General features: G+C 40.7%; 1 protein-coding gene across 1 annotated transcript; it reads right to left on the bottom strand.

The window, feature by feature from the left end:
- Positions 1-19820: 19820 nt before the first annotated feature.
- LOC117078023 (carbonic anhydrase 5B, mitochondrial-like) lies at positions 19821-21698 on the bottom strand. The gene is given in 2 exon segments (XM_033201547.1): positions 19821-21481; positions 21484-21698. Coding segments are annotated over 2 exon segments (912 nt in total). The 5' UTR covers positions 21584-21698; the 3' UTR covers positions 19821-20669.
- Positions 21699-23701: the final 2003 nt, after the last annotated feature.

A 23701-nucleotide genomic window follows, 5' to 3' on the forward strand; every position in this document is an offset into this window, starting at 1 on the left:
CCATCTTGCTCCGCCCCCCCCAATTTATTTCTTAACTCTACTTTTTCATATATTCTTTTTTTACTGGCTGCTGCTTTTTAAGTTCTATCTATCTATCAATCTATCTATCTATCATTATCGTCATTATTCATCCAGTATTTACTTTTCTATCACCTTCGTATCTAACTATCTATTTAGTTATTATCTTCTGTCTTTGTGCTTATTTTCCTGTCTCCACCTTTAAAATCGGTTCCTTACCACACAATTGTATATATTTCCTTATTGGCTTCTCCCTTTCACTCCCATATTTTCTTTATTCCTTTAACTCTTTTCCCTGCTGACTCATCATTTATAAACTTCCTTCCTTCCTTCCTTCCTTCCTCCCTTCCTTCCCTCCCTTCATCCCTCCTTCCTTCTGTCCTCCTTTTGTTTCTCCATCCAACTCCCTGATATTTTTCCCTCTATCTTCACTCATTTCTCCCTCCTCCTTCTCACCTTTTTCTTCTTCCCTCCCTTTTACTTTCTTTCTTCTACCATTCCTTCCCTCCTCCCACTGTTCTTTTATGCTCTTTCTATTGGCTCCTCTTTTTAAACAGTTTCCCCTTTCTCTCACTCTCATTCTATCCTTTTTATACATTCTTTTTTACTCGCTTCTGCTTTTTATGTTTCATCTCTCTCTCTGTCTCATCCATCTACCTACCTGCCAGCCCATCTACCTGTCTATTATAGCTATCAATCATCTACTTTCTTTCTTTACATTTGTGTTTTATTTTCCTGTCTCCAAGTTTAAAATCTGTTTCTCCCAAACAATTGTACTTGGTTTTCTTATTGGCTCCTCTGTCTCATTCTTATATTCTTTCTTGCTTTAACTGTGTGTGCTGCTAACTCATCTTCTATAAATGTCCTATTTTTCTATTTATTTTTTAGGATCAGGGTCTTTCTCTGTCACCCAAGCTGGACTACAGTGGCACTATTATAGCTCACTGCAGCCCCAAACTTCTGGGTTCAAGCGATCCTCTCGCCTCAGCCTCCCAAAACACTGGGCTAATTTTTTAAAATATATATTTTTTAGAGACAGGGTCTTGCTATGTTGCCCAGATTGGTCTTGAACTCCAGGCCTCAAGTGATCCTCCTGCTTCCGCCATTCATCAACTTTTTTCCTTGTTCCTAAGTTTGTTCTTTTCTTCCTTCCTTTCTCCCTCCCCCTCCCTCTTTCTCTCTTTTACTCTCTATTTTATTCTTATTATATCTTTTTTATCTTTTATTTACTAATTCCTTATTTTGTGACAATATGGTTCTCTACCTAGATCTACTTTATTCCTTACATATTTTTTGTATTATGTTTTCTTTCTTGTTTCCTTCTTTAAGAAATTGTTTCATTCTTTTTCTCTCTTGCTTTCATTATTTACTGTTGTGGCATTTTTTATCGACCCTTGTTTGTTAAACATCTTTCTTCTCTCCTTTCTCTCTCTATCATTTTTGTAGTCTTTTCTTACTTGCTCTTCTTTTTTACATCTCTTAAATTTATTTTATTATTGGCCTTTCCTTTTAAAACTTTTATTTTTCTCTTTCTTTTTTGTGTTAAGTCTTCTTACAGGTTACTTGTTTTTAAACTTTTCTTGTGCTCTGTCTTTATTTCTGTCTTTCTTTCCTTTTCTTTTTTATTTTTATGTATTTATTTATTTTGAGACGGAGTCTCGCTCTGTCGCCCAGGCTGGAGTGTAGTGGCGCAATCTGGGCTCACTGCAAGCTCCGCCTCCCGGGTTCACGCCATTCTCCTGCCTCAGCCTCCGAGTAGCTGGGACTACAGGCGCCTGCCACCACACCTGCCCGGCTATTTTTTGTATTTTTAGTAGAGACGGGGTTTCACCGTGTTAGCCAGGATGGTCTCCATCTTCTGACCTCGTGATCCGCCCGCCTCGGCCTCCCAAAGTGCTGGGATTACAGGCGTGAGCCACTGCGCCCGGCCCCTTTCTCTTTTCTTTTTATCTTTTTTTGTACAGTTTATTCTTATTGCTCCTTCCTACTTGTGTAATGCTCTCCCTTTCTTTCTGTTTCTCCCTCCTTCCTCCCTTCCTTCTTTCTTTTTCTTTCATTTTCATATTCTTTATTTTAAAAAATTCTTTAAAACATCTGTATTTGCTTCTTCTTTCATTTTTTCCCTCTTTCTACATTCATTTTTCCCTTCTTTCTTTCTTATTTCCTTTCTCTATGTTTTTGTCTTGCCCCCTTTCTTTATTTCTTTTTGTTTCTCCTCTGCCTGCCCACTTGCTTGCCTTTGTTCCTTTTGCCTTCTCCCCTTCTTTCTGCCTTTATTCCTTCCTCTCTTCCTATCCTCTCCTATATTCCCTCTTTGTTTCACTCTCTATTTACTGGCTCCTTTCAAAAACATTTTTCATTTCCTCTTTTCCTTTCTAACTTTCTATCTTTTATGCACTGACTTTTTTTTATTACTGGGTTCTCCTTTAGAAAATCTCCCTCTGTCCCCTCCCTCCCTCCCTTCCTTTCTTTCCTTCTTCCTTCCTTCTTTACTTCCTTCCATCTTCCTTTGTCTTTCTACCTTCCCCCTTCCTATCTAGTTGTCATCCATCTATCTTATTTTACTGTATATTTTTAACTGACTTCTTTCTTAAAGATTTGTCTTTCCCTGCTATCCACAATTCTATGTAATCGTCTTATAGCTCCTTCTTTTCAAGCCCCTCTCTGCCTCCTCTCATTCTTTTTAAAGAGCGATTTCCTACAGACTCATGACTTACAACTTCTCTTTCTTTCCATCCCCTCCTTTTCTGTCTTGCCCCCTCCTTCTTTTCTTCCTTTCTTAATTGCCTTTTCCTATATGTTTTCGCACTGTGTTTCACGCTTTCTCTATCTTTGTCTATTCTTACCCTGCCTGCATGTCTTCCTTTCTTTTTTTTTTTCTTTTTCTTTTTTGATATGGAGTCTCACTCTGTCGCCCAGGCTGGAGTGCAGTTGTACGATCTCGGCTCACTGCAACCTCTGCCTCCCAGGTTCAAGTGATTTTCTTGTCACGGTCTCTCAAGGAGCTGGGATTACAGGCATGCACCACCATGCCCAGCTAATTTTTGTATATTTGGTACATATGGGGTTTTGCCACGTTGGCCAGGCTGGTCTCGAACTCCTGACCTTAAGTGCTGGGATGACAGGTGTGAGCCACTGGGCCCAACACATGTTTTTCTTTCTTCCTTCCTCCCTATTGCCCTTCATCCTTCCTTTCTAACCTACCTACTTCCTTTCTTTCTTATTTGCTTTCTTCCTTTCTCCCTTCCTCCCTCTTTCCTCCTTCCACTATTTCTTTTCTTACTATTCCTGTTTTTAAACATTTTCCTTTCCATGTCTCTTTTGTTCTAACCCTCTCTCTTTATATCTATTCCATACAGTCTCTCTTTTTTTTTTTCTCAAGATGGAGTCTTGTTCTGTCACTCAGGCTAGAGTGCAGTGGTGTAGTGGTGCAGTGGTACAATCTTGGCTCACTGCAACCTCTGCCTCCTGAGTTCAAGTGATTCTCCTGCCTCAGCCTCCCGAGTAGCTGGGATTACAGGTACCCACCACCACGCCCAGCTAATTTTTGTATTTTTAGTAGAGACAGGGTATCACCATGTTGGCTAGGCTGGTCTCAAACTTCTGACCTCAAGTGATCCGCCTGCCTCGGCCTCCCAAAGTGCTGGGATTACAGGTGTGAGCCACCACCCTGGGCCTCATACAGTCTTTTATATTGGCATATGCATTTTAAGTCAAAGCGAAAGTCTGGAACAGAGAGAGTTAAAGAAATTGAGTGAGAAAAGACAGAAAAGTTATAGAGGCAAGCATGAAAGAAGGACGAAAAAAGAAGGGAAAAACTGGAGGTAGCAAGCAAGAGATATTAAAAGAAGAAGCTAGACCAGACACGCTGGCTCGTGCCTGTAATCCTAGCACTGTCTAGGATTGTGTCTATCTGTCTGTTTATCTACTTACTTAATCAAAGTACTTACATAGCTATCTATCCATCTTTATTTTACTGTTTTTTTTTTTTTTTTTAAGTGACTTCTACTTTTTAAATCTCCTCCCTTCGACACAGTTGTACTTGATTTTCTTATGGGCTCCTCCCTTTCACTCTCATATTTGGTTTCTCCTCTTTAACTCTTTTCCCTATTGACTCACCATTTGTAAATTTCTTTTCTTCTTTCTTATTTTCATTCCATCCTCCTTTCTTCCTCCCTCTTTCCTTCTTTCCTCCCTTCAAGTCTCAATTTACACTTTTCTAGTGCCTCCTCTTTTAAAACCTATTTATTTCCTTCCCTTTCCTTTTTTTTGGGGGGGGCGGCTACCGTCTCTTTTTATTGATTTCATGATTTTTTTTGTTTTGCTGGCTTCCACCATTAATACCAAATTTATCTATCTATCTAGTCCATCTGCCTGCCTGTTTTCCTGCCTTATGTCTGCCATCCTTTGTATCTATCTTTCTTTATTTCACTCTACTTTCAACTAGCTGCTACTGCTTTTTTTTTTTTTTTCCAGACAGGATCTCACTGTGTTGCCCAGGCTGGAGGGTGGTGGTGCAAATTGCTAAGATTACAGGTGTGAGCCAGTGTGCCTGGCCTAGCCTCTTCTTTTAACATCTCTTGCTTGCTGCCTCCAGTTCTTCCCTTCTTTTTTCTTCCTTCTTTTATGCCTGCCTCTATAACTTTTCTTTTCTCACTCAATTTCTTTAACTTTCTCTTTTCCGAACTTTCTCTTTCTGTTTTCTGCCTCCATGCCTAACCGCCTTCTTTTCTTCCTCCATTCTTCTCTCCCTTTCTCCTGTCCCGTTCATCCGTACTTCCTGCTCACTTGCCTGCCTGCCTGCCTTCTTTCCTTCCTTCCTTCCTTCCTTTCTTTCCTTCCTTCCTTCCCTCCCTCCCTCCTTCCTTCCATCCTTCCCTCCTTCCTTCCATCCTTCTTTTGTTTCCCCATCCATACTGTTTTCTCTCCCCTCACTCTTTCTTTCTAATCCTTTTTCATACCTTCTTTTAAAAACTAGTTTCTGCCTTCTCTCTCTCTCTCACTCATACATCTATCTACTTACTTGCCAACCTACGTACTGTCTAGCTATCTATTCAGCTATCAATCTTCTATTTTTCTGGTTTCTTTCTGACTCCACTTTTTATCATCTGTTTGCCATTGCAAAATTGTACTTAATTAATTTCTTATTGGCTCCCTTCTCTCACTCTAATATTCCCTTTCTTTTAAAAAGTCTGTTTTCCTTACTTACTCATCTGTTATAAATGTCTTCCCTCCTTCCTAAGTTCCTCTCTTCCCCTTTCTCCCTTTCTCTCTCACTTTATTCACTCTTCCATCTTTTTGCACCAATTTTTGTATTGGCTCATTTCAGAACTTATTCATTCTCTTTCTGTCTTGCATTTCATTTTTTTTTTTTTTTTTTTGCAGTGGCATTTCTTAGTGACTCTTCCTTGTTAAACATCTAATTTTTTCTCTCTTCATCTCTTCTCTTTTTCTCTCAGTATCTTTTCATATTCATTGTTAATTGTTCCCTCCACTTTCTTTACATATTTATCCCTGTATCTCTCTTGAATATCTTTTATGGTGTGGCACCTTCTTTAACATTTTCCCTTTTTCTCTTTCCTTCTTTGTAAAGTCTTCTTATAGGGTTCTCATTGTAAAACTCTTCTCTCTTTTTTGTTCTGTCCATATCTATCTCTCTTTCCTTTTCTACTTCTTTATATCTTTTCTTTTTTTCCTATATATTTTTGGTATACTTTATTATTCTGGCTCCTTTGTAACAATAGAGGGAGGCTTAGCATGACTGACTCCATTTTTGCATCTGACTCCCCGTGGTAATTTCCTTTAGGTTAAAAGCTTCTGCTCAGCTCTGCATGTACACCTGCTAATGGTAGGAGGAATTTAGCTTACAGTTCAACTTTTTAAAAAATGATAATAAAACTCCCTTTCCTGAAATTAACCTCCAAGGAGATAAGGAAGTGTACACACAGATAATAGTGTTATGTTAAAGATTTATAGGAACATTGTGACCTGACCTATGTCATCTGAAGAAGGAAGTTTTACAAGCTCCCCAGACCCTTGCTGGCACCCAGATGTCTGTGGTCATCCGTCACCTCTTGACCTCAACTCCCTCCTCTTCCTGCTTCCCTTAACATAAAAAGGAGCCCAAAGTTCATACTAACCTAAGATAGTTCTTTAGGACACTAGTCCAACATCTTCTTGGTTTGCTGGCTCTCTGAATAAAATCACTTTCTTTGCCCCAATGCCTTGTCTCTAGACTTACTGGATGTTGTTTGGTGGGTGATACAAGCTTGGACTTGCTTATGCTTCCTGCTTGTGTAATGACTTCTTTATTTTCTTTCTTTTCTTTTCTTTCTTTCTTTCTTTCTTTCTTTCTTCTTTCTTTCGTTTCTTTCTTGCTTTCTTGCTTTCTTGCTTTCTTCCTTCTTCCTTCCTTCCTTTCTTTCCTTTCCTTTTCTTTCTTTCCTTCTTTCTTTTCCATTTCCTTTTCCCTTTTCTTTCTCTCTCTTTCGTCTTACTGTCTCTCATTCTTGTATTTTCCCCCTTTATTGTACTTTTGATTCGTCTATTTTAAACATCTTCTTTATATCTTTCTTAATTTCTACTCCTTCTTGCCTTCATTCTTTTTTCTTTCCCTTATTCCCTTTCTTTAGTCTTTTCTCTCACTCCCTTTCTTTATTTCCATTTATCTTCTGTGCCTGTCTGAATGCATGCTTACCTGACCGACCATACTACATTCCTTCTGCCTTCTTCCCTTCCTCTTCCCCATTCCTTTCTTCTGTTCTGTCCTGTCCTATCCTATCCTATCCTACCCTATCCTATCTGATCGATCTTATCCTATTTGATCCGATCCTATCCTATCCTATCCATCCATTTTCCTTTACTCTATTTACTGACTCCTTTAAAAAATGTTTTTTTATTTCTTGTCTTTCCTTTTCCAACTCCCCTTTATATACATATTTTACTGTGTTCTCCTTTTGAAAAATTTTTTTTCTGTTCTTTCTTTTTATCTATACCTCCTTCCCTTCTTATCAAGCTGTCATCATCTTATTTTTACAGTTTTTTTTTTTTTTTTTTTTTTTTGAGATGGAGTCACCTCCCGTTGCACAGACTGGAGTGCAGTGGCATGATCTCAGCTCACCGCAACCTTCACCTCCCAGGTTCAAGCAATTCTCCTGCCTCAGACTCTGAGTAGCTGGGATTACTGGCGTGTGCCACCACGTCCAGCTAATTTTTGTATTTTTAGTAGAGACGGGGTTTCGCCATGTTGGCCAGGTTGGTCTCAAACTCCTGACCTCAGGTGATCTGCCCGCGTCAGCATCCCAAAGTACTAGGATTACAGGCGTGAGCCACTGTGCCTGGCCTACAATAATATTTTAACTGACTTCTTCCTTATTCATCTCCCTCTGTGCTGTCCATAATTGTACTTAATTTTCTTACCTGCTCCTCCTTTTCAAACCCCTCATTTTGTCTGTCACTCTCACATCCTCTTTTTTTTTCTTATTTTACTCTGTTTTACAGACTCATCACTTTATTTATTTATTTATTTATTTATTTATTTATTTATTTATTTATTTATTTTGGAGATCAAGTCTTGCTCTGTTGCCCAGGCTGGAGTGCAGTGTTACAGTCATAGCTCACTGCAGCCTCGAAATCCTGGGCTCAAGCAATCCTCCCACCTCAGCCTCCCAACTAACTGGAACTATAGGCACATGTCATTGTGGCCAGCTAATCTATTTTATTTGTAGAAACAGGCTCTTCCTATGTTGGCCAGGGTAGTCTCGAAATGCTGGCTTCAAGTGATCCTCCTGCCTCAGCCTCCCAAAGTGCTGGTATTATAGGCGTGAGCCACCCTGCCTGGCCCTTCATCTCAGGTTTCTTTGTGTGGACTGGGGCATGCTATTATAACACTCTGATGCATTCTTCAGCATGTCAACTGCCTTTTTCGCCTCTATAATTTCTGCCTGATTTTTAAATTATTTCAATCTCTTTGTTAAATTTATCTGATAGAATTCCGAAATTCTTCTCTGTATTATCTGGAAATCTCTGAGTTTCCTCAGTACAGCTATTTTGAATTCTCTGAAAGGTCACATCTCTCTCTTTCTCTATAATCGATCCCTATGTGCTATTTAGTTCACTTGGTGAGGACATGCTTTCCTGGATGGTCTTAATGCTTCTAGATGTTTGTCGGTATCTGGGCATTGAAGAGTTAGGCATTTATTGTAGTCTTTGCAGTTCAGGCTTGTTTGTGTCCATCCTACTTAAGACAGCTTTCCAAGTATTCAAGGGACTTGGGTTCCAAGTCCATAATGCTGTGGTTCTTGCAGACTCATAGAGGTACAACCTTGGTGATCTTGGATAAGATCCAGAAGAATTCTCTGGATTATCAGGCAGAGGCAGACTCTTATTCTCTTCCCTTCCTTTCTGTCAAACATGCAGAGTCTGTCTTTGCTGAGCCACCTGAAACATGGCGTGAGGGGACCTGAATGCCCCTGTGGCCACCACCACTGGGACTGTGCTAGGTCAGACCTGAAGCCAGTGTGGCACTGGGTCTTACCCAGGTCCCACTGTAATCACTACTTGGCTATCAACCTATGTTCACTCAAGGGCTCTATGACCAGCATGTGGCAAAGCCAGCCAGGTTTGTGTCCCTCCTTTCAGGTTGATGAGTTACCCTAGGCCCTGGGCGGGTCTAGAGATGCTGTCTGAAAGGCAGGGATTAGAGTCAAAAACCTTAGAAATTATCTGATATTCTATACTACTGTGGCTAAGCTGTCACTTAAACCACAAGACAAAATGTTTTCCTTTCTTCCCTTCCCTTTCCACAGACAGAGGAGCCTCTCCCTGTGGCCACCGACACTGGCACATGGGAGGTTCTGCCAGTCCACTGCTGATGTTCACTTAAAACCCAAGGGCTCCTCTGTCAGCTTGTGGTGACTGCTGTCCAGCCTGGGACTCAGTCTTCAGGGCGGTGGACTCTTCTCTGCCCCAGGGTAGGTTCAGAAATGCTGTTCAAGAGTCTAGGCCTGGACTCAGGGACCCCAAGAGACTGCTAGTCACTCTACCTCTCTTTGGCTGAGCTGGTACCTAAGGTGCAAGCCAAAGTCCTCTTTACGTTTTCCCTCTGCTTTTCTCAAACAGAAGGAGTCTGTCACCATAGCGACCATGGTTGGGAATGTGCTGGGTCACACCTGAAGCCAACACATCTCAGAGTCCAAGGCTCATGGTATACTATCTGGCTATCTACCGTTGACTATTCAGATCCCAAGGGCTTTTTAGTTAGCAGGTGATGAATCCTGCCAGGCCTGGATTCTTCCCTTTAAGGCAGTGGTGAGAGGTGAAGCCAGCTGGGCTTCTGGGTCAGGTGGGGACTTGGAGAACTTTTCTGTTTTGCTAAAGGATTATAAATGCACCAATCAGCACTCCATGTCTAGCTAATCAGGTGGGGAACTGGAGAACTTTTCTGTCTAGCTAAAGATTTGTAAACATACCAATCAGCACTCTGTGTCTAGCTAACGGTTTGTAAATGCACCAATCAGCACTCTATAAAAACGGACCAATCAGCACTCTGTAAAATGGACCAATCAGCGCTCTGTAAAATGGACCAATCAGCAGGATGTGGGCGGGGCCAAATAAGGGAATAAAAGCTGGCCACCCAAGCCAGCAGCAGCAACCTGGTAGGGTCCTCTTCTGTGCTGTGGAGGCTTTGTTCTTTTGCTCTTTCCAATAAGTCTTGCTGCTGCTTACTGTTTGGGTCTGCACTACCTTTATGAGCTGTAACAGTCACTGCAAAGATTTGCAGCTTCACTCCTGAGGCCAGCAAGACCATGAACCCACTGGGAGGAACCAACAACTCCAGATGGAAGGAACGAAGAACGAATAACTCCGGGCACGCCACCTTTAAGAGCTGTAACACTCACTGTGAAGTTCTGTGGCTTCACTCCTGAAATCAGTGAGACTACGAACCCACAGGGAGGAATGAATAACTGTGGAGACGCCACCTTTAAGAGCTGTAACACTCACTGGGAAGGTCTGCGGCTTCACTCCTGAAATCAGTGAGACTACGAACCCACAGGGAGGAACGAATAACGGTGGACATGCCACCTTTAAGAGCTGTAACACTCACTGGGAAGGTCTGTGGCTTCACTCCTGAAATCAGTGAGACTACGAACCCACAGCGAGGAACGAATAACTGTGGAGATGCCACCTTTAAGAGCTGTAACACTCATTGGGAAGGTCTGCGGCTCCACTCCTGAAATCAGTGAGACTACGAACCCACAGGGAGGAACAAATAACTCTGAACATGCTACCTTTAAGAGCTGTAACACTCACTGGGAAGGTCTGTGGCTTCATTCCTGAAGTCGGCAAAACCATGAACCCACCAGAAGGAAGAAACTCCGGACACATCTGAACATCTGAAGGAAGAAACTCGGGACACACCATCTTTAAGAAATGTAACACTCACTGCGAGGGTCTGTGGCTTCATTCTTGAAGTCAGTGAGACCAAGAACCCACTGGAAAGAACCAATTCCAGACACAGTGGGTTTCTTTTTGGCCCAGGGTGTGTCTAGAAATGTCCATGAGCTAGGGCGTGGAATGGAGGCCTCATGACTATGTCCAATGCCCTGTTCTGTGGCTGAGCTGGTGTCCAAGATTCAAGACAATGTCCTCTTACTCTTCACTCTCCTCTCCTTAAACAGAAAGAAGGAGTCACTTTCATTTCTTAGCGCTATGCAGCGTAGGGCTGTGGGAGGGCTGGCACAAGCATTCCCTTAGCCACCCTGACTGCTGTCTTCCTAAGTCACATGCTACCATAGTCCTCTGACTCTGAGCCCAGCCTAGCACTAGGAGTTGGCTAGGACCCAGAGCACTTTGGCCCACAGTGGCCAGGCCTGTGGAGAAACTTAAGTTCCGACCACTGGGATGGGTAATTTCCTTCTGGCTGGGTCTCATCCAAATGCTCGCTCCATGTACAGGCGCTGACTGAGCCCAGCACGGCATTTCTCCTGCTGACGGGGCAGCACTGAATTCCATGTAAATTCTTCCAGTGGCTGCACTGTCCCTCCCCTAAGCACACAGATTCTCTTTCTGCGCAGCGTGGCCATTTTCCTCCCAGGGGATGGAGGAGGGGTGGCATCAGTGATCCAAGACTGTCTCTCTAGTCTCTTTAGTGCCTTTTTCAGTAATATGAAGTTAAAACCAGGTACAGCAATTGCTAACCTGATTTTTGGTGGTTGTGACAGTGATTTTCTTTGTGTGTAGTTGTTAAAATTTGGTTTTCTTACTGGAGGATGAACGATGTAGGCTTCTATTCAGACATCTGACTCTGCCCTCCTAAACTTCTCTTTTTTTCCATCCCTCCTTTTCTTTATTGCCTTTTTTCTGTCTTTTCTCACTCCACTTTGTTCTTTCTCTACTCTTACCTTGCCTGCATGCCTTCATTACTTTCTTCTGCCCATTTTATCCTTCCTTCCTTCTTCCCTTCCTTTTCCTCTTTCATGACTTTCTCCCTCCTTCCTTTCCCTATTTCCTTTGTTCCATTCTTTCATTTTTTTATTGGCTTCTGTTTTTAAACATTTTTCACTTTATCTGTATCTCTTTTCTTCTTAGTATCTATTTCATACAGTTTTGGCTTATGCGTCTTAAGCCTGATGTATTATCTATCTAATCTATATATCTTTTTAATCTATCATCTATCATGTCTGTCTGTATGTCTCCTTGATCTTATGCCTTAAAGTGTGATCTGTTTGTCTGTCTATCTATCTATCTAATATCTGTCTATCTATCTATCTAATATCTATTTATCTAATCTATGTATCTATCATCTACCGTGTCTGTCTGTAGGCCTCCCTGGTTGGTCTATTATCTATCCATATACTTATTTACTTATCTATGTACCCACCTAGCTATCTGTCTATATTTTACTTTTTCTTTACTGACTCAATTTTTTGAAATCTCCACTCCCTCAATGTAATTGTGCTTGATTTTCTTATTGACTCTTTTCTCCCACACCCATATTCTTTCTTTAACTCTGTTCTACTCACTCATCCTTTTAAAACTTCTATCCATCCATCATCCATCATCCATTCATCCATCCATCCATCCATCCATGGATCTATCTACTTACCTCTCTTCTTTCCACCTATTATCCTTCTATTAATATTTACTCTATTTTTAACTGATTTCTTTTTATATCTCTTTTTGTCTCTGTCCTCCAAAGATGTACATAATTTTCTTACTCCTTTTAAACTTCTATGTCTCTCTCAAATTTTCTGTCTTCATTTTAATTTTGCTATTTTCCTGGTCTCATCCCTTTAAAAATTATTTCTTCCACCTCCCTTTCCTTCCCTCCCTCCTTACCTCCCCCTCTTCCTCCCTTCCTTTCCTTCTTTCTTTTCCTCCTCCCTTCCTTCTACCATTTTACGTTTACTACCTGCCTCTTCTTCTTCTTCTTTCTTTCCTTTCTTTCTTTTCTCTCTTTTCTTCCTTTCTTCCTTCCTTTCTTTCTTTTCCTTTCTTTCTTTTATCTCTTTTCTTCCTTTCTTCCTTCCTTCCTTTCTTTTGCTTTCTTTCTTTTCTTTTCTTTTTCTTTCTTCCTTTCTTTTCTTTTCTTTTTTCTCCTCACTCTGTTGCCCAGGCTGGAGTGCAGTGGCACGATCTCAGCTCACTGCAACCTCCGCCTCCTGGGTTCAAGCTATTCTCCTGCCTCAGCCTCCAGAGTAGCTGGGATTACAGGTGTGTGCCACCACACTTGGTTAATTTTTTGTATTTTTAGTAGACACGGGGTTTCACCGTGTTGGCCAGGATGGTCTTGATCACCTGACTTCGTGATTGGGCTGCCTTAGCTTCCCAAAGTGCTGGGATTACAGGCATGAGCCACTGCACCCAGCCTGTGTCTTCTTATTCCTTTTACTCTCTCTTAGGCGTTATTTGTCTTTTCTTTGTGAGCCTATAAGCTGGCCTGCCTTTCTCCCCTTCTTCCCTTCCTACCTCCCCACTACTTCCTGCTTTCCATACATCCTTCCTCCTTGCCTTTTTACTCTTTTCCTTCCTTTTCCTCCTTATACTCCTTTTAAAAAGTGGTTCCTCTGGGTATATACCCAGTAGTGGGATGGCTGGGTCATATGGTACATCTAGTTCTAGATCCTTGAGGAATTGCCACACTGTTTTCCATAATGGTTGAACTAGTTTACAATTCCACCAACAGTGTAAAAGTGTTCCTATTTCTCCACATCCTCTCCAGCACCTGTTGTTTCCTGACTTTTTAATGATTGCCATTCTAACTGGTGTGAGATGGTATCTCATTGTGGTTTTGATTTGCATTTCTCTGATGGCGAGTGATGATGAGCATTTTTTCATGTGTCTGTTGGCTGTATGAATGTCTTCTTTTGAGAAATGTCTGTTCATATTGCTGCTATAAAGACACATGCACACGTATGTTTATTGCGGCACTATTCACAATAGCAAAGACTTGGAATCAACCCAAATGTCCATCTGTGACAGACTGGATTAAGAAAATGTGGCACATATACACCATGGAATATTATGCAGCCATAAAAAAAGGATGAGTTTGCGTCCTTTGTAGGGCATGGATGCAGCTGGAAACCATCATTCTTAGCAAACTATCACAAGAACAGAAAACCAAACACCGCATGTTCTCACTCATAGGTGGGAACTGAACAATGAGATCACTTGGACTCGGGAAGGGGAACATCACACACTGGGGCCTATCATGGGGAGAGGGGAGAGGGGAAGGATTGCATTGGGAGTTATACCTGATATAAATGACGAATTGATGGGTGCTGACGAGTTGATGGGTGCAGCACACCAACATGGCACAAGTATACATATGTAAGAAACCTGCATGTTATGCACATGTACCCTAGAACTTAAAATATAATTAAAAAAAAAAAACTCCAAAAAAAAAAAAAAGTGTTTCCTCTTTCAAGCTTTTTTCCTTCATTCTCTTTCATCTTGTTAACACTGTATTCTCGACTAGGCCCTCCTTTTAAAACTTTTGTCTACATACCTCTTTACCTATCAACTTACCTAGCTACCTAGCTGTCATCCAACTATTTTTATTTTATTGTATTTTTTACTAACTTCTTCATCGATCTCTCCCCTTGCCTTTCACTTACACTTTTTTCTTCCTTCATTCTCTCCCTCCTTTCTTCTGTCCCACTGCCCTGCCTGTATATCCTTTATCTAGTTTTGCTCCATTTCTTTCACTGCCTCTCTCCCTGTGTCTCTATTCCTACCCTGCTGCATGTGTGCCTTCCTGCCTTCTTCCCATCCTCTTCATCCTTTCCTTTCTCATTTCTTTCTTCTTTCCTCCAACCTCCTGTTTCTTTTCCAGCCATCCACCCCATTCTCCCTCCCTCTAGTCTTCCTGCATTCTTTCCTCCCTCCTTTCCTTCAATTCTTCTTGTATTCTATTTTTACTACTATTCTTTTTGAATTTTTTTCTTTCTTTGTTTCTTTCCTTCTTTCTTTCTTCTTTTCTTCTTTCTTTCTTTCCTTCTTTTTCTTCTTTCTCCACTTTATCTTGTCTTTACTATTGCCTTCTCCTTTAAAAATCAATTTCTTCTGCCTACCTATTTACCCACCTACCAAGGTAGCTAGCTATACTGTTATCAGTCATCTTTATGTTTATTTTTGCTTTTTCAAAACAACTTTTAAAATCTCCTCTCCATCAGTACAATTGTACTTAATATTCTTAATAGCTCCTCCCTCTCACTCTCACGTTCTCATTCTTTAACTCTTTTCTCCATTGACTCGTCTTTTTTTTACTTTTTTTTTGAGACAGAGTCATATTTCTATCTATATTTATTTTACTCTATTTTTTTAGATCTTTCCCTCCCTTCCACAATTGTATTTAATGTTATTACTAGCTCCTTTTAAAGTCAGAACTTTGTTTGCCACTCGTATTCTCTCTTTTTGTATTTTATTTTTCCTAGACTATTCCTTTTAAAATTCTTGTTTTAGTCTCCTTCCTTCCCTCCTTCTTTCCTTTTTCATTTCTTTTTTTATCTTTCTACTTTCATTACTTTTCTCTATGTCTTCTCTTTCACTCTTCTTCTCTCTGGATTTGTCTTCACTTTGTGTGTTACATGCTTGCCTTTCTTTGTCTTCCTTCCCTCCCTTTTTTTCTCTATATCTATATGAAGAATACATACATATATCTATATGAAGTATATATACGTTCCTTTAAAAAATTTTTTTCTTTCCTTTAGTCTCTCCTTTTATCTTTTTATCACTATCTTTCCTACTGGCCGGTCCTTTAAAAGTTCATTCTACCCACTTATCTATTAGCCTACATAGGTATCTCTTTACCTGTCATCTTTATTTTATTGTGTCTTTAACTCACTTTTTCTGTTCAGATCTATTTTTCTCCCTGCCCTCCACAAAATAGTTTTCTTACTAGCTCCTCCTTTTCAAGCTCCTATCTCTTTCATTCCTTTTACTTTGCATTTTCCTGCCAACTCATTCCTTTAAACTTTGGTCGTTCTTTCCTTTCTTTTCTTCCTTTTTTCCTTCCTTCCTTTTATACTTATTTTTATTTTTATTTATTTTGAGACAGAGTCTCATGCTCTCACCAAGGCTGGCGTTCAGTGTTGTGGTCTTGGCTCACTGCAACCTCTGCCCCCAGGTTCAAGCGATTCTTTTGCCCCAGCCTCCTGAGTAGCTGGGATTTCAGGTGCACACCACCAAGGCCCAGTTAATTTTTTTGTATATTTAGTAGAGACGGGGCTTTGCCATGTTGGCCAGGACGGTCTCAAACTTCTGACCTCAGGTGATCAACCCCCTTCGGCCTCCCAAAATGCTGGAATTACAGGCGTGAGCCACCGTGCCTGGCCCCTTCTATACTTTTTTAATTGCCTCTTCTTTAAAAACTTTCTCTTTTCTTTTCCCTCATTTCTGTAACTCTTTCCTTTTGCCCTGCCTCTTATCACTGGCTTCTACTTTTTTTTTTTTTTTTTTTTTTTTTTTTTTTTTTTTTTTTGAGACGGAGTCTCGCTCTGTCCGCCCAGGCTGGAGTGCAGTGGCAGGATCTCAGCTCACTGCAAGCTCCGCCTCCCGGTTTACGCCATTCTCTCGCCTCAGCCTCCCGAGTAGCTGGGACTACAGGCGCCCGCCATCTCGCCCGCTAATTTTTTGTATTTTTTTAGTAGAGACGGGGTTTCACCGTGTTAGCCAGGATGGTCTCGATCTCCTGACCTCGTGATCCGCCCGTCTCGGCCTCCCAAAGTGCTGGGATTACAGGCTTGAGCCACCGCGCCCGGCCGGCTTCTACTTTTAACGCCCATTTGTTCTCTATCTATCTATCTATCTATCTATTATCTATATTTGTTTACTGACTTCTTCTTTGATCTTTGTCTTTCTGTTATCCACAATTATACTTAATTTTCTCACTAGCTTCTCCTTTTCAACATCTTGTCTCTAATGCTCACATTTTATTTTACTTGTTTTCCTAGACTCTTCCTTCACAAACTTCCTGCCCACTTCTTCCCTTTGTCTCTTCCCTCCCTCCCTTCCTGTCTTTTCTCACTCCATTTCTTTTACTGTCTCCCAACTATACCTTTGCTTTTTCTGCCTGTATGCATGCCTGCTAACTTTCGTTTTTTCCTTCCTGCCCCTTCACTGTTTCCTTACTTTCCTTATTTATTCTCTCCTTCTTATTATTTTCTTTCTCCATCTCTCCACCTTTCTTTCCTTCCATTCTTTTACTCTTTTACTGAGCTCCTCTTTTAAAGCATTTTTCTTCCTTTCCCTCTTTCTGTCTCTCATTCTGTTTCATGCATTCTTTTTCACTGGCCTCTAATTTTTATGTGCTCTCCACCTTTCTATCATGTATTTATCTACCTATCCACCTTCCTGCCAACCCAGCTAGCTAGCCATTTAGTTATCAATCATCTATTTTTCTGTGTCAATTTTATTGCCTTTTTTTCCCTGACTCCTACTTTTAAAATATGTCCCCTATCACACAATTGTACTTGATTTTCTTACTGGCTCCTCCTCACTCTCACATTCCTCTCCTTTATTTAACTCTTTTCTCTACTGACTCATATTTCATAAACTTTACTTCCTTCTCCTTCCTGCCTCCCTATTTATTTTACTTTGCTTATATTCACTATTTAAATAAAATTTGTTCTTTCCTTCCCTCTCACTTTCTATATTTTTGTCCTGTCTTTACTACTGGTTTCTCTTTTTTTAAAGTCAATTCTATCTATGTATCTGTGCATCTATGTATCTATGTGTCAATTCACTGATTAATCTGATTTTAATGTATTTTAATCTGACTTCTTCTTTTTACATCTCTCCCCCAACCCTGCCCTCCACAATATACTTAATAAAACTTCTCCCTTTCCAACTCTTCTTTCTCACTCTCACATTGTGTCCCCCTATTACTTTTTTTTTTTTTTTTGAGATGGAGTCTTGCTCTGTTGCCCAGGCTGGAGTGCAGTGGCATGATCTTGGCTCACTGCAACCTCCACCTCTCGGGTTCAAGCGATTCTCCTGCCTCAGCCTCCTGAGTAGCTGAGACTACAGGCACCTGCCACAATGCCTGGCTAATTTTTATATTTTTAGTAGAGACAGGGTTTCACCATGTTGGCAGGCTGGTCTCGAACTCCTGACTTCGTGACCCACTCACCTCAGCCTCCCAAAGTGCTGGGATTACATGTGTGAGCCACCGCACTCAGCCTCCTATTACTTTTTCTAGCTTTATCCCTTTTAAACTTTTCTTTTCTTTCCTCTTTCCTTATTCCTTTCTTCTCTGCTTCTTTTACTCTTTTTATTGGCTCCTTTTGAAACTTCTTTCATTCCTTCTCTCTTCTATAGCTTTTTTTTTGTGCTGCCTAAATTTTACTGGCCTCTGCTTTTAAAGATTAACATACCTACCTACTTTCCCACTTATCTAGCTATCTATCCAGCTATCAGTCATCCATCTTTCTACATTTTATCTTTTTGTACTGAATTCTTCTTAAAACTGTCCCCCACCACAAGCAATTGTAGCTGATTTTCTTACTAGATACTCCTTTTTTCAACTCCTGTCTCTCTTACTCTCTCATTGTTTCTCCCTGTTTATGCAATTCTTTTTTCTCCTGACTCTTCCTTTATAAATTCTTTCCTTCCTCCTTCCTCCCACTCTTCCTGCCTTCTTCTTTTCTTATACTGTTTATCTCCTCTTTTTAAACATTTTTTCCACTCTTACTATATCTTTACAATATCGTTTTAGTTGCTTTTAAATTCTTACCTACCTACATATCTACTTACTTACCTACCATTCACATACCTATCAATCATAGTTTTACCAAAATTTGTACTTAATTAAAAGAAATCGCTATCTCTCTCTTCCCCTTTCTTTCCCTTTGTCTTTCCCCTTGTCTTTCCCCTCTCCCTCTTTCCCTCTCTCCTGTTTCCCCCCCTCTCTCTTCCCCTTCCCCAACTGTTTGAATCTCTACCTTTAAACTGGTTCCCTTCCTTCCTTACTAATTTCTTAACTCCTTTCCTTCCTCTATTTCCTTTCTCCGGGGTCTCTCTCCTTTTCTTTCACTGTGCGTGTCTCTCTTTCTCTTTTCTTTGCCTGCTTGCATGCCTGCCTCCTTCTTTCCTTTTTCCCTTCCTGCCTCCCTGTCTGACCCCACATCTTTCTCTCCCCTCCCTCCCTTCCTCCTTCAGCCTATACTCTCTTTTTCGCTGGCTTCTCTTTTAAGACTTTTTCTTTTCTTCTCGCCATCTTCTGTAACTATGTCATTTGTGTTGCTTTTTAGATGGTTTATTTGTTTAAAATCCTATCATTTAGTCTATTTTAAACTGAATTTTACTTTTAAAATATTTTTTTCCCTGCCCTCTACAACATACTTTATATTCTTACCTGCTTTGCTTTTCAGACTCCTCCACCACTCACTCTCACATTTGTTTACTCTTATTTCATTCTATTTCCTACTTACTAGTCCCTTTTAAATGTCACTTCTTGTGTTCATTATTTTATCCTTTTTTCTTTTATTATTTGTTTCTCAGTCCCTTTCTTTCCCCTTCCTTCTTTCCTGTATGCCTGATTTCTTTCCTTCCTTTCTTCTCCCCTTCCCTCCTTAGCTCTCTCCTTTCCTTTCTCTTTTCCTTCCTTTCTTTCTCCCTCCCTTCCTTCATTCCATCTTTCATTCTTCTTTTACTCTTTTAGTGGCTTCTCTTGTTAAACATTTTTCTTTCCATTTATCATTTTCTCTATCTTTTCTACAGTATTTACAGAAGTCTGTACTGGATTCACCTTTAATTTTAATGTCCTTCCTTCTTTTCTTCCTTCCATCCTTCCATCAATCATATATACCTGTCTATCTTCCTATGTGTGTACCTACATACCTAGCTGTCCATCTAGTTATCCATCATTTATCTTTCTATGTCTGTTTGCATATGTAGGTAGATAGGTAAGTATGTATATTTTTTTTCAATTTTCAATGCTTTTTCTGTTTATGTTATTAACTGACTTCTTTTTAAATCTCTCCCACACTACACATAATTATAACTGCTTTTCTGTCTTCTCACTCTTGCATTCTCTTTCCTTCTTTTTCCTACAGACTTGTCTCTTTGAACGTTTTCTTTATTTCCTGCCTCCTTTATTCCTTATATATATTTCAATTGCTCTTCTTTTTAATTTTTTTTTTTAATTCTCTCTTTTGGAGCTTTTTTTTGTACTGCCATTTTTTACTGGCTTCTAGTTTTCAAGTTATCTATCTATCAATCATCTTCATTATATATCATCTTTTATAGTATTTTTTTTTCACTGTAGAAAACATTATCATTATATACTATGTAACTGTGCAAACAATACAAAATAATATTATAAACCATAGGCTATTAGATTACTAGTCCTTTGAAAAATATTTCTGGAAATGTACAATGAAAGTATTCTAAGTTCTAGGCACTTTAAGCATCCTTTCTCTTCTCTTCTCTTTTTTATTAGACATGGAGTCTCACTCTGTCGCCCAGGCTAGAGTGCAGTGGTGCGATCTTGGCTCACTGCAACCACCACCTCCCGGGTCCAAGAGTTTCTCCAGCCTCAGCCTCCCGAGTAGCTGGCATTACAGGTGCCCACCACCATGCCCGGCTAATTTTTTAAATTTTTAGTAGTGACAGGGTCTCATCATGTTGGCCAGGCTGGTCTCGAACTCCTGACCTCAAGTGATCTTCCCGCCTCAGCCTCCCAAAGTGCTGGATTACAGGTGTGAGCCACCGTGCCCAGCCAAGCATTTTCTTTAAAATATTCTGCATATATTTCCTATATGATCAGACCTTTAAGTAAAATATCTGATCTTTGGAAATGCAAAGGGATTTCTGGGTATAGGAAAAGTCTTATTTTCTTATAATTACAAAATATATTTTCTACATCATAAATCGATAGTAAGCGTATCATGTCCTTGTAACAACTAAACACTGGGGCAAATGTACTGATTGATAAGCCCTTATGAAAGAATACACATTCATCTTATAAAATAAAATACATCTAAAACCATGGCCAATGTTCAGCCAGGAAGTACCAGTCTGGGCCAACAGGCTGTTTCTGAAAGGCCTGAGTTCTGGTCAGGGTCTGTGCCTTACTTTTGATTATAATCCCTACGTATAGTGCTATAGAACCACTAATGGATAAACATAAAAAAGATAGCTCAAAAATGTCAGACATAAAAAGATATTACAAGCCGGAAGGATGAACGGACAGTGCAATTCATCAGTGGCTGAAGAGGGCGGAAGTTGTCCACCATTCTTTTCTCCTTCTCCCCTTCAGAAGTGAAAAGCAGGGTTCGAAATTGCTCAAGCTGATCACGATCAACCTCTACTGGTTGCTTCTTAATGATCCAGGTGACAGACTCGGAGAGGGGTGGGGTGGTCAGAGACCCTGAGTAGGTCCAGTAATCTGGGCAGGTAGGCATCGGGCAGGAAGGGTCAAATGACCCAAATTCCACAAGAGTGTCCTTATGCTTAATTGACGGCAAAGTATCCACTAATTTCTGTAGCTCTTTATGATGTTTGCCTAGCTTTAAAAATACTCCTATCACCGCCAAACCATTTTCTTCCAGTGCTGCATCCTCAAAGTTTTCAAATTTGACTGCATTCCAATGCACTAAGTGCAGCTCTGCTGGGAAGCATTTGCTGTCCACGGTGTGCTCAGAACCCCAGGCATCGATGGCCCCCCAGTGAAAATGGAACTGCTTCAATCGGTAGTTGTGTTCCAGGGGTCCTCCCTTGATCACTGATTTATCTGTAGAATCTTCAAATTCCACGAGGAAAGAGTATCCATTATTCCAGATGTGGAGGCAGGTGGCTGGGTCATAAGAGATGGTGAGCGGTTTTAAGCCAGGATCATAAACACTGTCCCTCCACCGAATGTTGATGGGTGATTGTCGATCACCCCCAGGAACCAGGTCCACGCTCTCCCAGAGTGGATGCAAGGCTCGGTTCCGGGTTTTGTAAGTACAAGTGTAGAGCTGCAGGGCCTCGTTGGCATGAATCTCGGAACCTGGAACTTTCTCCACAGCAATTTGCCTGGAGATGCTTGAAGAATGACCCTTAGGCTGTTCATCACCACCATCTTAGCTTGAAATCTTGATCAGTTCCCAGTAAGTTGCAGGAACCTAATAACCTGAGCGTCTCTCCAGATCACGAACCTAGCCGCTCGCTAGTCTCCGGGATCCGCAGCCTGCACGCCAGCCCTGAAACCAGCCTGGGTAACATGGTGAAACCTGTCTCTGCTAAAAATAACAAAAATTAGCCAGGTATGGTGGCACATGCCTGTAGTCCCAGCTACTTGGGAAGGTGATGTGGGAGGATCACCTGAGCTTGAGAAGCCGAGATTGCAGTGAGCTGAGAGCATCCCACTGCACTCCAACCTGGGTGATTGGAGTGAAACACTGTCCCAAAAAAAGGAAAGAAAAATAAGTGCACATATAAGTGAAGGTAAACTGGGTGTTACCCTTACAATGGTGTTACCTGCTTTGATGCTCCCAAATTACCTGCTTCATTGTTTTATTTCTTGAGCTACAGAAAATTTAAAGTTATTCAAGCCTGACCCACTAACTCATCGTGCTGCACTCATTTTTACCAGTCTCTGTTGTAGAATTGTCTATTATTATGGCTAGGACAATGGCAAATATGACACAGAGTGATTAAAAACATTTTACACAGAAATTATTCATAACTCAGTAGTTTGAGGAACATGAGTTTCTAAAGATGATTGGAATTAACTGAAGGACTGACTTCAGAAAAACCCAGCAGATTTGAATTTCCTTTAAAAAATAAGTGGAGGTCTTATATATGAGGTCTGTAGACTATCAGCCTGGGATTCTGGTGGATCAGTTTGTATTCTGGCATACTGTGATGAATCTATGGAATATAAGAACCAGGAGATGAAGAACTGGCCCTTACCCCAATAAAGGAGAAAGAGAAATAATTATAACTCATTCCTTCATTTCCCGAGGCATGGGCTTGGCATCTGAGTGGTATCATTGACTATGTGTGGGTAGTAGCTGGATGAACATACACGGTTGGGGAATGACACCTCTTTACATTAGCATCAGATAAAGTTATAGCAACTCTCCTGTTTTGACCCTGCAGTAATTTCCTTAAACTTAAGTTTGAAACATATGCTAAGGCACCTTCTCTCTCCCTCTGCTCCTGTAGACTTGGGTTTCACAACATCAGGGATTTGTATTTTGGATTTCTTCTTCAAACATCAGTTTTGCTTACCTCTTGGGCTTCTAGTGGCTCCAACTTCTCAGGTAGAAATTCTCCTCCCTATTCTTGGTACCAAGGTTCCCAATCTCTGTACTTCTTGATCTGTCTTCCTTCTCTGCATGTTAAAACTATAGGGAGCCAGGCGTGGTGGCCCACGCCTGTAATCCCAGCACTTTGGGAGGCCGAGGTGGGCGGGTTAGTTGAGGTCAGGAGTTCAGGGTCAGTTGAGGTCAGGAGTTCAGGATCAGCCTGGCTAACATGGAGAAACCCTGTCTCTACTAAAAATACAAAAATTAGCTGGGTGTGGTGGCAGGTGCCTGTAATCCCAGCTACTCAGGAGGCTGAGGCAGGAGAATTGCATGAACCTGGGAGGCAGAGGTTGCAGTCAGCTGAGATCGCACCACTGCACTCCAGCCTGGGTGACAGAGTGAGACTCTGTAAAGCAAACAAACAAACAAACAAACAAACAAACAAAAAACTATAGGAAGGTTAGGGAGGTTAAACAGAGTCTAGAACTTTTGTTCGTCCTGTTTTTAATTATTTCTAGTATTGATACAACTTTTTGGGATCCACAATGTGTGCAAGAATTAGGCATTAGCTTTGATTACACCTATGTTTTATGAACAATTATTGGTCCCGACCTGTTTGTGTACCTTCCTGTAATAGCCATTCTTGAAATTGGGCAGTAGCCTAACTGTCACAGGCTCTTTTTGTTTTACATAATTTATTTACCTTTTCAATCATTTTCTGAAACATAAAAAGAAGTAAAGCCTTTATATTTGCCAGAAATAAACCTGCCCTTTGATCTGTCTTATGTTTCAGGCTTAGTAAACACCCTATACTTTGCAATGGCTAATTCTGTTAGCCTACATTTAAGTCTAGTGTGGCTCCATTCCAGACAGGTGAATTTTTTTCTTTAGAAATGAAAGACAAATGTCTCATTTTATCTTTTACAGATCTCTTATCTCTTAGCCTT

This window comes from Trachypithecus francoisi, unplaced genomic scaffold (genome assembly GCF_009764315.1).
Source record: "Trachypithecus francoisi isolate TF-2019V2 unplaced genomic scaffold, Tfra_2.0 Lachesis_group6, whole genome shotgun sequence".
Lineage (NCBI taxonomy): Eukaryota > Metazoa > Chordata > Mammalia > Primates > Cercopithecidae > Trachypithecus > Trachypithecus francoisi.